This window comes from Urocitellus parryii, chromosome 12 (genome assembly GCF_045843805.1).
Source record: "Urocitellus parryii isolate mUroPar1 chromosome 12, mUroPar1.hap1, whole genome shotgun sequence".
Lineage (NCBI taxonomy): Eukaryota > Metazoa > Chordata > Mammalia > Rodentia > Sciuridae > Urocitellus > Urocitellus parryii.
Window position 1 is genome coordinate 32235270 of NC_135542.1, and position 12573 is coordinate 32247842.

At 52.3% G+C, this 12573-nt stretch overlaps 1 protein-coding gene across 7 annotated transcripts in view; it reads right to left on the reverse strand.

Moving 5' to 3' along the window:
- The window catches only part of Myt1l (myelin transcription factor 1 like), a 136616-nt gene that overhangs the window by 82182 nt on the left and 41861 nt on the right, over positions 1 to 12573 (reverse strand). For 6 of the 7 annotated variants that reach the window (XM_077791849.1, XM_077791848.1, XM_077791847.1 and 3 more), the window contains exons 6-8: positions 9377 to 9511; positions 5022 to 5112; positions 3388 to 3495 (exon numbers count right to left, since the gene is read on the reverse strand). In XM_077791849.1, coding sequence (XP_077647975.1) covers positions 3388 to 3495; positions 5022 to 5112; positions 9377 to 9511 — 334 coding nt within the window. The remainder of the gene's footprint in view (positions 1 to 3387; positions 3496 to 5021; positions 5113 to 9376; positions 9512 to 12573) is intronic. The other variant, XM_077791850.1, reaches the window with a different exon arrangement.

Here is a 12573-nt window from a genome sequence, read left to right on the forward strand (position 1 = left end):
TGGGTTCTGGCCCTGGCACGGAGCTCTGAGGGTGTGGGCTGGTGTCGCAGTGGGGGACCCCGGCTGGCTGCCTGGGGTGACCTGAGGGTGGATCTGCTCTCCTCCCCAAGCCGACTCCCCGGGGGCTGCTGGCATGGCTGGACTTCTCTTCTGCAGCCCGCCCCCTTCCGGAAGCTTGTGTGTGTGAATATGCACATGGTCTCGACTGGCCATTGGGGTAGAAACTTCCAAATTATTGTTTTGCTTTTCATGATTGTGAAAGTGCCACGTGATTCATTGAAAAAATGTTTAGAAAATACAAGAACTATTTAAAAATCACCTATGATTCTTTGAGAGATGAAAAACTGTAACAATTTTGGTGTCTTTTTGGTTGAGTTGATGCATTTAGTAGTTATCTAACAGTTAAGACATAAAATTTATACATAATTCACACTCTATCTTACATGGAATTTACTTTTACTTTTTTAGGCTTTGAAAAGAGTTCTTAAGTGCATATTGAAATCAATCAATAACACACTATTAACTATTTTCCAATTTTTAGAAAATTTTTTGTTATCATAAATTCTGACTCAATATGCTTTCATGTACAAATCTATTTCTTCTCTGGTCATTTCATGAATTTATATTATTTTTTAGAGCAATTACAAAGTTTTGATAGCTGGATTTTTAAAAAAGGAAAGCAAGCCAATTTCTATGTTGCTAAATAGCACCTATGTCACTTTTAATGTCATAATATGGTAAAATACCCAATTTATTTACCAAATTACCAACTTATTTATCTTGATTTATCTAATTTATACTGATTGAGGCAAGAAAATTATGTACCAGTGATGGGTCATCTACTCTGGGGCGTTTTGCCAGGTAACACTGGGACTGCCTCTATGGATAAGGCCCTGGAGCAGGGCTTTGGGGGTTTGGAGTGCTTTTGTGGGGTTTGGGAGAAGAGAGGCCCTTCTGGCTACGGGATCAGCTGAGCTGTGATGGAGAAAGCGGTGTTTGAGGGAGACGCTGCCTTCAGGTGAGTTCGGCCTAGGACCTTGGCTGTGGGGAGGGAGCACTCGGGAACGTGCTCCCGGGATGGACTGGGGGCTTGTTGGGCCTGGCTCTCTGCTCCTTCACCTGTCACAGGCGAGGGCCACTGCAGAGGTTGGGGAGGGCTGGGAGCCCGGGGAGCCGAGAGCTGGGGTGCAGGGATGGACTGAACAGTCCCACTTTTTTCCAGGAGCTCTCTGAAGTCTCAGGTTCTTGTGGGTCCAGGCACTGAAACACTTTTTTATTCTAACCCTCACCTACATGATTGTAGGTTTAATATTTTTTCTTCCCTTCTTTCCTTGCTCCATTGAATGAGCACTTCTACCTGGAGACACTGGTGTACAGGGCTGCTGGGACCGAAGCCTCTCCTGCAAGTGCTCACACCTGGCCCTAGGTCAGCCCGTTGCTGTGGGAGCCTGTGGGAGCATGCAAGACTCCAGAGGCAGGGCCAGTAGCCTGCCCAGGGAGAGGAGTCCGGGCTGCTGCACTCAGTCTGCATGGCCCTTGGTGGCTCCTGGTGTGGGGTCTTCCCTTGCTGCCCAGGGGCCTGTCCCACCTGCTTGTCACACCAGTCAGAGGCATGAGGAAGCTGTTCATCTGGGCACAGTTATTTGTCCCCGGCCTTCGTTAGTTGGCATCGCCATAGCTGTCCCCGAGCCAACCCAAAGGGGTACTGAGACACAAGGCCACCTAAACCACAGGCCACGGCTGCTTTCGGCTGGCCTAGGTGGAAGACCATGCCCAAGTGAGTTGACATTTGCAATTGTTTGTGTCTCATCTGTCTCAAGCCATCTGTGGGTTTCCACTGAGGCTGAACCAACCCCGCTATTGGAAGTAGAGCCACATCTGCGTGGACAGCACAGCCACCTGGTGACATCAGGAAGGGGCCATGCACAGGACTCCCTAGCTTTCACAGATCTGGTCACAGTGGGCAAAAGAAAATTAAAATTCTGAAAATTCTTTCAGCTACAAGTTTCTCTTCATCATTTTTCAACCTTTTCTGGGTTATCGACCATCCCTTCCTGAGGTGGCCAGGAGCTTTTGTTGGGGGGCATTTCTTGGGCTAATTGTGGGTTCAGAGCTGCCATTGTCTGTCAGACAGTCTTGTGTCCTTAAGCTGAGGGTTCTGGGGACACAGATATGTGAGACAGGTACACTGTGTCTGTAGATGGTTAGCCCCCAGGAATAAAAAATAAAAATTTATTGAAAGTCTCTTTTTGAGTGTTGGGATCATGGATTCTTTTTATGTCTGTTTTTTTTTTTACTTAATTAAATATTCCTAATCTGTAAATATTTAAACTTTTCTGTTGGAGAAGAGAGATAATTTAATTACTGTGGTAAATTAATGTAAGAAACTGTGAAATAATACACAAGAACCAAAAAAGATATTCACCTCCCTTGCATGGTGATTTTCTCCATGTGATTTATCCCAAAGAATAATTTAGCAGGAGCAAAATGCTGTATCTATGGAAAAATGTTGGTCATTAATAGTAAAGTTGGACATGAGCCGAGTGCCTGGGGTGGACCTGGCTGCTAGACTGGGGGCGTCTACCCAGCAGGATGCGCATGGCCCTGAGATGGCAGTCATGACAGTGTGCAGAGGGAGGGCTGTGGATCTGGTATGACACTCAGAGCATGGGAATGCCCAGCGGTGGTGGCTTTCATGTGGACAGGGTCTGGAGGCAGATGCAGGAGTGAGAGATGGACATAGAGCTTAGGATGCGGATCCCTCCCCTGCCTCCCACGGGTCCCGGCCTTCCCAAACCTGGAACAGCAGCAGAGGCTCTACGGGACACTCCCCCAACCTCCCGGGCTTCACATGCAGTGATTTCACGATGTCAGCTAAGTCCCCAGACTGTCTGCCCTCGGTTTTCTGGCTTGCCAACTGGCAGTCATAGCACCCACACCCACCTACACTGGGGTGCCTGAGGGTCAAAGGCAATGACTGCTGGACGGCTTTCCAAACGTGAGCCCTGTCTTGGTCGAGGAAGTGTCCATAACCCTCACATTTCCAGCAGCAACACCGCCCTGTAGGCTGGTGTCATGCCCTGGCTCCAAATTAAGGTGACTTTGGGCATCTTCTTAATTTTCAAATCTCCCCTGGCACTTAGCATTCATAGAGTTATGAGATGTCAGAGCCAGAAAGAAGACCAACAGTGCTGCGCCCCATCCTCTCCCTCGGATCACGCTGGGCCACCGAGGCAGGGACGGAGCTGCTCTCGGCTCCCACTCAGCCCAGCACAGCCACCCTGCATCCTGCCACTCAGGGAGCGATCCACCTGTGGAGTGTCGGTGCTCAGGTGCACTGGGTGATGGTAGATGGACCTCATGGATGACACACTCCTGTTTGGGTACCTGAGGACTCGGTCCGAGGCCTGGTTGGACTTGGACACATCGCAGCTCTGGTGTTTTTCTTGGGCCTTTGCCAGTTTCTCTGCTGCAGCAATAGGGCATCCAGAGAGGCTGCAAGTGCAAAAAGGGGGTTAATGTCTGGCCACCAAGGGCTTCACAGCACCCAGCCCAACCACCATCTCCTCTCCCTGGGTGGAGCACTGAGACCCGACGGGGCAGAACCCAGCAGCCTCCCAAGCCCCTGGGAGTCCTGAAGGGGTGAGTTAGTGGTGCCACATTTTGGCCTGTGTGATTTCCTCTGGGTGTGCATGCTGCGGTGCTGATGGCAGCACCCTGCACCCCCCTTCTGGAGAGAGCAGCCTCGTCAGGCGCATTCAGGAGAACAGGAGCGAGGCGAGATTCAGACATGGTTTCACTGGGGGCGCACACTCCTTCTGGACAGGAGCCTCGACGGCTCGGGAGGGTGCAGCCCTGAGCAGCCCAGGAATGGCAAGGGTGGGCAGGCACCAGATGAAGGAGCACCTAGCCTGTTCTGCAGACATATCACCTGGGCTTTCGCCAGTCAGTCTGACCTTTGCACTATCATGTTCTCCAAAGAGGGTAAAATGAGAGGGAAGGAAGCGGAGTAATCTCCAGGACTGCACAAAAACATTTTTTGGACTAAACTGCTCAGGCTGGTCAACCTGGAAGGAAAAGAAGCGGGCTTTCCTGTTTGAACCACTTCCTCCAGAGAGTACATGTGTCCATGGGTGTGGGCACCTGTGCTGTCTGACACAGAGGCACTGAGGGTGGCTGAGGAACGGCCCCATGAGCACAGCCTGGCACAGCACCCAGCGCCAGCTCACCCTGCGCCATGTCCTCCTGCACGTGAAGCCAGAACACCCCTGATGGGCACAGGGCGGTGCTTCGTTCATTGTGAATTTAACAGAAGTGAATACGTTTGCCAGCCACACAGGAAGGGTTGGGGTGAGGCTTACTGCTTCCTCTCCAAAGACAGTTCTACGTGAGCTTGAAGCTCACCCCACAGCCAGAAACTGTGCTCAGCAGTCGCTTTTCTGCACTGAGGACACGAGGCTATCTGGTATGAGCTGAGTATTGTGAGGATGGCAAATCACCAAGCTCAAGAGAACAGGAGGAAGCTGGCGTTTGCTGCACGCTGAAGACGTGTCCACAGAGCAATCGTCCTGCAAGAGCTACCTACGGAGCACCCCTTCCCCTGCCCTGAGCAGCACTGGACATCTGCACAGACTTTGGCCACGTCCATGCTGACCTGGGGTCTCGGCAGAGTGTCAAGGGCAACCAGGGTGAGTGTCACATGGCACAGTGTCACCAGATTCCAGTCCATGTTCCTGTGTGGTGAGCAGCGGATAGCCCGCACATACCTGGAGATAATGGACCCTGGGTCTCCTCTAGTCACCATAAGGGTCCCTCACACTCCGCAGGGTGCCCTGAAGGGCTGTTACCCATTATGACAAGGTGGGTAGACAACTAAAAAATCCGTCTCCCTGCAGGGCGGCCAAGCCTCGGCCCTCGTGCTCTGTGGACTCCACTCTGTGCCCTTTAGAAGCAAACTGTGAGGACATGAGGGGCTGGTGGGGCGAGTGCTCCCAGGGTGGGGGTCCAGCAGTGTGGCTTACCTTCTGTGGGAGTTCCTGTTGCTATTCACATGCCCTCGCCCTGTGCAGCCTGGAGTGGGACACTTGAGAACATTTTCATGCATGGCAAGAACTTGACAAGGAGAGGCAAAGAAAACAGCCCATCATTAAAACAGGGAAATGTCAGAATTCAAGGACATGCAATCGTTGTACAGAGGCTGGGTTAGTCTAGACACACAGGCCTAAGAGCGTCCGTGATGAGCATGATCAGGAAAACACAGGTCAGGAGAGAGAAGGTCGTCTGCACTGCACTGATTGGCATGCGAAGCAGAGCGCGCTGGCCAGGGGCAGAGAGCGCCACCCTGAGCAGCTCCAGGGGCCGGGGAAGCCCCACGTGAGCGCTGGACGCCAGGTAGCGGTGTCACAGCATGTAGACCTGGCGTGTCAACAGCACACCTGGGCTTGGAGACAGTGCTGAGGGCAGTGGCTAGCTGAGCAGAACCCTGGGCTGCAGTCTTAAGGATGGAATCAAAGTCTCTCCCTTTAGGAAATAAGCAGTGACCTATTGTCTAAGCAGGATAAGCTGCAGCATCAGAGTGAGAGGGGCAGAGAGACAGCGCCTGGGGTGAGGCTGCCGTGAGCGGCAGAGCTGTGTGGACTGACCAGCAGGGCCCCGCCCTGCCTTGCCTATGTCCCTCTTCTCCAGCCCTCAGGGTCCACTCGGCTACTCTGCATCTGGGGAGCTCTTGGGGTTCAAGAGCTGGGGGCCACACCGGCTCAGAGCCACACCTGGCTCCTCCGAGGGGCCCTCCGCCCAACTCTGGACTGCTCTAGGGCAGCTCTTCCGGCCAGCACGGCGTGCCGGGTAGGTGGCTGTGCCAGGGCTGCTGGGTCCACTCACTCGTGGGATCACTGTGTTTTCTGTGACTTCCTTCCCCTCTAGTAAGAGCTGCTTTGTCCTGACCTCTGCAGGTCCCTGGACCCTGAAGCCCACGGCTGGGATGTGGCTACTATAGACATTGACCCCAGTGTGCTGACCACTGGCCACGTTCTTAAACGGAGTCCACTGGCCTCAGTGTGAGAGCTGTGGCCCAGGCTCAATGTGCGACACCAGAACAGCGAAGCCACCTCCAGTTGATTTGGTGGTGGGAACTGGCCTGGGGTCACGGGTTTCTTTGTGGGGAGATCTAGACACAGGCCTCCTCTCAGGGGTTCCTTACTGTTCAGTCAGCTCCTCAGGCTGCAGACTTCCTGCCCCTGCCCTTCCCTCCAGGACTCAGACAGCCCCTGTCACCAGTCATCATAGCTCCCTGATGCCACTTCCCTTTTGCACTAACACATGCCTCTCCCCCACCTGACGCCCAACCTTGCTGGGGGTGGTGCCCGCCCCCAGGCCTGACCAGGTCAGTCTCCTGTTGAGCGGAGGTGCAGGCCCCTTGCACGTCTGCACTGTATCGAGATCTGGGGGCTCTCTTTGTTCATGGGCAGCCTTGGAATCCACCTGAACAAGGGTCTTCCCTGCTCTGCTCCCGTCTAACACTGAGGTCTCAACAGGAGGCTCCGATCAGCAGCCAGCAACCTCGGCAGGCCTGCCTCCTGGGCTTCCTGGGCCTCGGCATCCCTCCACATACGGGGCTCTTCAGAGGAGCCAGCTTTCCTGGTTTTGATCCCTCGGACCTCCCTTCCACCAGCTGCCCTCCCTCTGCTTCACCTGGCCAGGGAGAGAGGCCACAGATCCCCTGCTGGGACCACCCCTGCTGGCTCCCCCGCTCACCCCACGTCCTCTCCCTGAGTAGCACATTCTCCCTTCGCACCACTGCTGCTGGAGGAAGGGTGTCCTCCAGCTCTGTCCTGTTGTCCCTTTGAGCCTGCCCTCGGGCCATGGGTACCTTCCAAGTGACCTGCTCTTCAGTGTGACCTGCTCTCCCCTCCTGTCTCTGTTCACCTCCTCCAGGCACCCTTCCCCATCTTCCTTTGCCCTCAGTGGCCTTGCTCCCAGCAGCCTGTCCCTGCCCACACTCTTCCCACTGCCACTGTCTCCTCCATGCCCTGGTCACGTGTGACCCCAAGGCCTTCTTCTCTGCCCATGCAACCCTGGAGCATCACCCGGGGTCCCAGTCCAGGCCTGGAGATGCCCAGTCCCCACAGTGCCCACTGTGGCTGCTGGTGGGCATCGGGCAGCCATGGGAAGCACTGTCTGGGCCAAGCCCATGTCTCTGCCAGGCTGGGAGCTCCCAGGACTCAGAACCTCTTCTCCTCCCGTGGCACAGTCTCTGTGGTCCTCCCAGGGTGAGCAGAACTATGCTGAACTGGGCTGTGCGGGAGTAAGGGAAGCCAGTCCAGCAGGAGAGGCCCGGCAAAGACTCACGCAGACCTGCCCTTCCTCAGGCTCACTCATTCCTGGCTTCTTAAAGACCCGTCCACAAGCAAATCCACAGCCAGGCTTTCTGTGCATGAGCTGGAGAACGTTCCTGGACAGGGTCAGCCTCCTCCTGCTAAGATGACACCCCATGTGCCCCCACTTCCTCCTGGATGGTGGCATTGCCCTAGCCCCCACTTCTTCCTGGTAAGGTAATACCCTGGGTGCCTCTAGTTTCTCCTGATCAGGTGACATCACTCCATCCCCCACTTCCTCCTGCTCAGGGGACACCTCCCCAGGCCCCTCCTCCTCCTCCTCCTGCTCAGGGGACACCTCCCCATCCCCCACTTCCTCCTGCTCAGGGGACACCTCCCCAGGCCCCTCCTCCTGCTGAGGCACCCCACTTCTCTGACACAGGTGGAGACAGGAATGCAACCTGCAGCTTGGCAGGACACGCCCACATCCCTGCTCTCCCTATTTGGAGGTTTCTGGGAGACGTGGGCTGAGGAGGAGGAGCTGGCCTGCCCTGAAGCGAAGCCAGAGGCCTAAGGGGAGACGGCAGGAAGCAGCTTTCTGCTTGAAACCCCAGAGCTGGGTCCTGGCACCTGTTTGTGGATGAGGAAAGCAGAGGACAGCACATGCAGCTTGCCTGTCGGGACCACAGAGCCCGGTTTGGGAGGCAGAGGGTGTGGGCCGGACAGGATCTATGGCCTCACTTAGTCCTGCATGTAGGCCAGTTAGCGTCTGTCTGCTCAGGTTGACTGTGGAGACATGGCACTCCCTCAGTTTGCCAACCACTGCTAGTCCCCGGACAGAGAAGCATGACGGACACCCTGATTCTCATTTTCTTCGTTGGAAACCAGGGCCAACACTACCTGCAGGGTCCATGGCTTGAATGAATCAGTGTTTGTGGGTGTGAGCCCGCCCCCGCCCCCAGTGCGCTCAGCGCGTGGAAGCCGCTGTTGTAGACCATGCCGACTCCCTGCTCATGTAACACACGGGATTGTAGCCAGACACCGAATTGGCTGTTCCAGGACTCTCTTTAACCTGGACACGGTTGCAGCAAGCTAAGCTGACTTCTCAGGAGCCATTTGAACACCTGGAACCTCAGGCATGTGTGTCCCCTGCCACTCCAGCAGGCTCGCCACTCAGGGACCACAAGGTCACCCATTTTAGTTGGACTGGTCTCAGAATTCCTCCAGATCATTGACTGGTCATCCTGCCATGTCTCAACCATCACAGTTTTCCTGCCAGAAACTGTCTCAGGTAAGAGGAGAACCCTCCATATGACTGAGACTTAGAGTCAGGATCTTAAACTTACTCTTTTCAGAAAATGTGCCTGTTTCCTAAACTGTTAGTTCTATTGGCTTTATATAGCTGGCATATTTAATGGATGAAAGATACACAATAAGGAGGTGTATACCGTTTCAGTTCTAAATGAAACATAGCTTTTCACAGGTTGAGTCCATATTATCAGAACCTAACTATTAAGAACTGCGAAAGATCAAAACCCACCCAATTTAAACCTCCTTATTTAAGGTCTTCTAGTGTGGAAATGCTGGTACATCTGACGAGTAAAATGAGGCACAACCTCTCGTCTAAATGATGATGGGATGATGTATCCATGTCCAGGGCAGGAGGAGTCTCCAGGCCCCTTCTCTTGGGGAGGCAGAACAGGCCAGCGCTGTGGATGGGTATCTCAGACACTATCTGGGTTCTCTAACTGTGAGACGCAGAGGCAACTTGCCTGGGGTCTCCAAGGAGGACTGAATTGGGACCAAACCTGGTTCCAGAAAGGGGGCTGTAGAGGGCTCCTCCGGGGCTGGTCTAGCAAGAGCTGGCACCCAGGAAGCCTGGGGGTTGGGGGAGCAGGCTCCCTGTCCCCCACTCCTCCTGGGGCTGCCCGTCAGGGTCAGCGGGAGCCTGGTGAGCTGTGGCCACACTGAGCCGTAGAATGGAAATGATGTCAGGTCAGAGGGATGGCAGAGACAGAGCCGTGTGCTAGCACTCCAAGGGCAGCGGTGAGCTGTGCACTTACTTTCTGGAGGGACCCTATCTTTGTGCGGGCATCCAGACAGACTGCGGTGATGCGGGTAAAGCCCAGTTACATGGCCGGTTCCATCACACCCGGGGGTTGGACACTTGCTCTCTTTCTTTTCTGTTCTTGAGGGATCTAAAAGCGACAACAGGTTCCAAAAGAATGAACGTTCACCAACCGAAGACAAATGTGATCATTCAACAATCCCAAGAGACCTTTGCTAAATCAGAGGCCAGCAGGTGTCAGGGCACAGGCTGCAAACACCATGCTTTGGCTGGGGTAGGCTTTTGTTTTAGGTGATTGTTCAACCTTATGCAACATGATAATGAATCAGATAGTATTTTAGTTTTTTGTCCTAAAGAAAGAAAGAAAGAAAGAAAAAACCCACCCCTTCCCCATCCCTAACCTTAACTCTTGATTGATTGGTTTCCCGTGTGTTACATGATAAGCTGTGTTGCTCAAATAAATCAACGTAAACAGTGATGAGACAGTGGCCTTCTTAGAGAACAAGACTCCACACCGTTTTCATTTGGCAGTCTCTCTGTGAAATTCAGCCAAGAGTGTGACTCAGTCCCCAGCTCTTCAGCTGAATTTCTTCCTGTTGGGAGCTCTGGTGGCACACACAGGCAGCAAAACGCGGCTGCTCTGGACTTTGCTCTTGAGGCTAATCACTCTGTTTCTTAGCATAGCAATTCAGCATGTTTTGGAAAATAAACTGAACTCTCAGAAGGCACTGTAAGCAGATGACCAAACGGTGGCGATCCCACCTGCAGAGGTGATGGGCAATCAAAATGCTTCAGAAGCCGCTGGAGCAACCCTTTGTTCTGATTTCTCCGTGTGTGCTTGGAACCAGAGGAGGCTCGTGTGATGCCGTGCATGCATACACAAAACCAAGAGGTGATGCTTCTCTAGAGCCCTGTGGGCTTCTCTGCAGTGCAGTCAAGGGCCAGCTAGAGCAGAAGTCTGGTCCAGAATCAGATGCAGATGCCAGAGATGTAATGACATTGCTAATTTAATTTTTTCTACACCCAGAACTGACCACAGCACAGAACTTTGCAGCATAATAACTTCAGAGTGTTTCAGAGGCCACACTTAGACCAAACAGTAAGTCTAACCAGTGATACACTAGTTTTTAGTCCAATTTTGAAAACCAGTTGCACAGATCAGTATCAATAGATGTGGCTCTTATGATTTGGTCCAGAGAAGGCTCTAGTTAAATTTTCTTCAGGGGTTTAATTCTATTATATGGGTATCTCATTAATCAGGCCAATCATAATTGTTTTACTTTTAGTTAAGAATTCACTGCTATCAAGAAAAAAACTTTTGTTTTAAAACATTGAATGCTTCTGAACTTTCTTTTTAAGCTATTTATGTGAACTGAAGTAGAAGAGGAGTCACAGAACCAATAATGTCCCCGTGTTGACTCCCTTTCTTGGTCGGCTAGAGTGCTCGTCTCCTAGCGGGCCTCTCAGGTGCTGGGGCCTCCTGAGCCAGGGAGGTGCCAAGGGAGACCCTCCCCTTGATCTGTCCCACCATTGTGCAGGCAGCTTGGAAACCCACCCAATGGTGTGTGCTGTGGCGTGGTCCAGCTTCTCATGACCTGGTCAAGGCCTCTCTTACACCTGCAGACTGAGAGCCTGGCAATTTTACTACCTTGGAATAATTCCGCAAGAATATTGGTATAATTTAGTCAATCTAAGTATAAAATAGCAAGTGCCTAGTAAGAGTTTCAGAGAAAATAATTGATTAAAATCATAAACTAGAGATAAAAGATTAATAACTAGATACAGATGACTTGCAGAAGATAAAAATTCGATGGCTATTACTAATCACCAAGTGTCTATTTCATAGGACACTTAAGACTTCTCACAAATTGATTATTTCAAGATTTGAAAAGCATTTTGAAATTAAGTGTAGGTTTTTATATAAACAAGGTATGTCAAAATTATCCGCATTTTGGAAGACAACAAGCGTATAATCTCCTCTCGATGCATGGGGTCCAGTTGAGGTGAGATGTGCTACCTGCCTTTGCCATCACCTCCCCTGGATTTCTTACTTTGTACAATTGCAATTCATCTTAAAAGCAAACATGGAAGGCAACACAAGACAACTGAGCAAGCAGAGAGACCAAAAATCAACCAGAAACCCTGCAACAAACAAGAGGAAACAAATTGTGACTGCACTTAGCTTGCAGGGGTAGAGCAGGTGATGGGCAGAGGACAGAGGGGGTCATCGTTTGCTTCTTTTGTATTAGCTCAAGACTTGGAAACTGACACATTAAATCAGTTTGAGGACTGTGGACAATGAGAATTGATACAGTATCCTCCCATCTTTACTGCAGTGACAGCCCCTGAAGACAGATGGAAGACCTGCTAGGCAGTTGCCACAACTGTCATCAATGTGTTGGTGAGATCTGATCCCATGACATTTTTTCTTTTAAAGAGAGCCTTGATCCCTTTGTTCTCCTTGGTTGGCCTTAATGGGCTTTGCTTATTTAGCTCTGAATGTTTACATGGAACAATACAGAAAATGGAAATGACTCGACAGGGGCAGATTGGGAGAACTGGGAGAGGGAGAAAATGATGCCTCCCACCTTATAGGAGAGCCCAAGCCCCAGTCCTTCTCCGTTTTCACCCTCCATTCCCAGCCGCCCCCATGAACACAGGGGAAGCAAGTGCTTTATATTTCATTTCTTTCAAAAAGCAAAGCAAAACAACAGCAAAACTAAATGACTCAAAATGGGCATAAAGCAGCCGAGTTTGGAGGCCACAGACACAGCAGCCACGGCAGCCCAGACTCTGAGACACATCCTCCATGGCCACGTGGCTGCAGAGGACCACTGTGCTACCCAGAGTCAGCGCTCATCCCGAAAGCCCCCACTCAGGACGAAAGCACAGCCCAGTCTGCGTGGGCCACAGAGCGGTCCCAGGAGCAGAGGCACTCCTCGCTGGAGGGTGGGTTCTCCTCAGCTTCTCAGAGACTCAATGCACAATCCTAAGAGATGGTCTGGCCCATCTTGTCCACAGTGACAGCCCTGTCCTAACACATGCAGGCTTGGTTCCTTTGGAAGGTCATGCCCCTTGGCCACCCCCCGACCTTGTGGCCCAGCGTTGTGCTTCGGCAGCTGGAAGGGCTGTTGGCCCACCACCTGCCAACCAGGAGTGCACAGATCTGGCTAAGGCTCATCTCAAATTTGG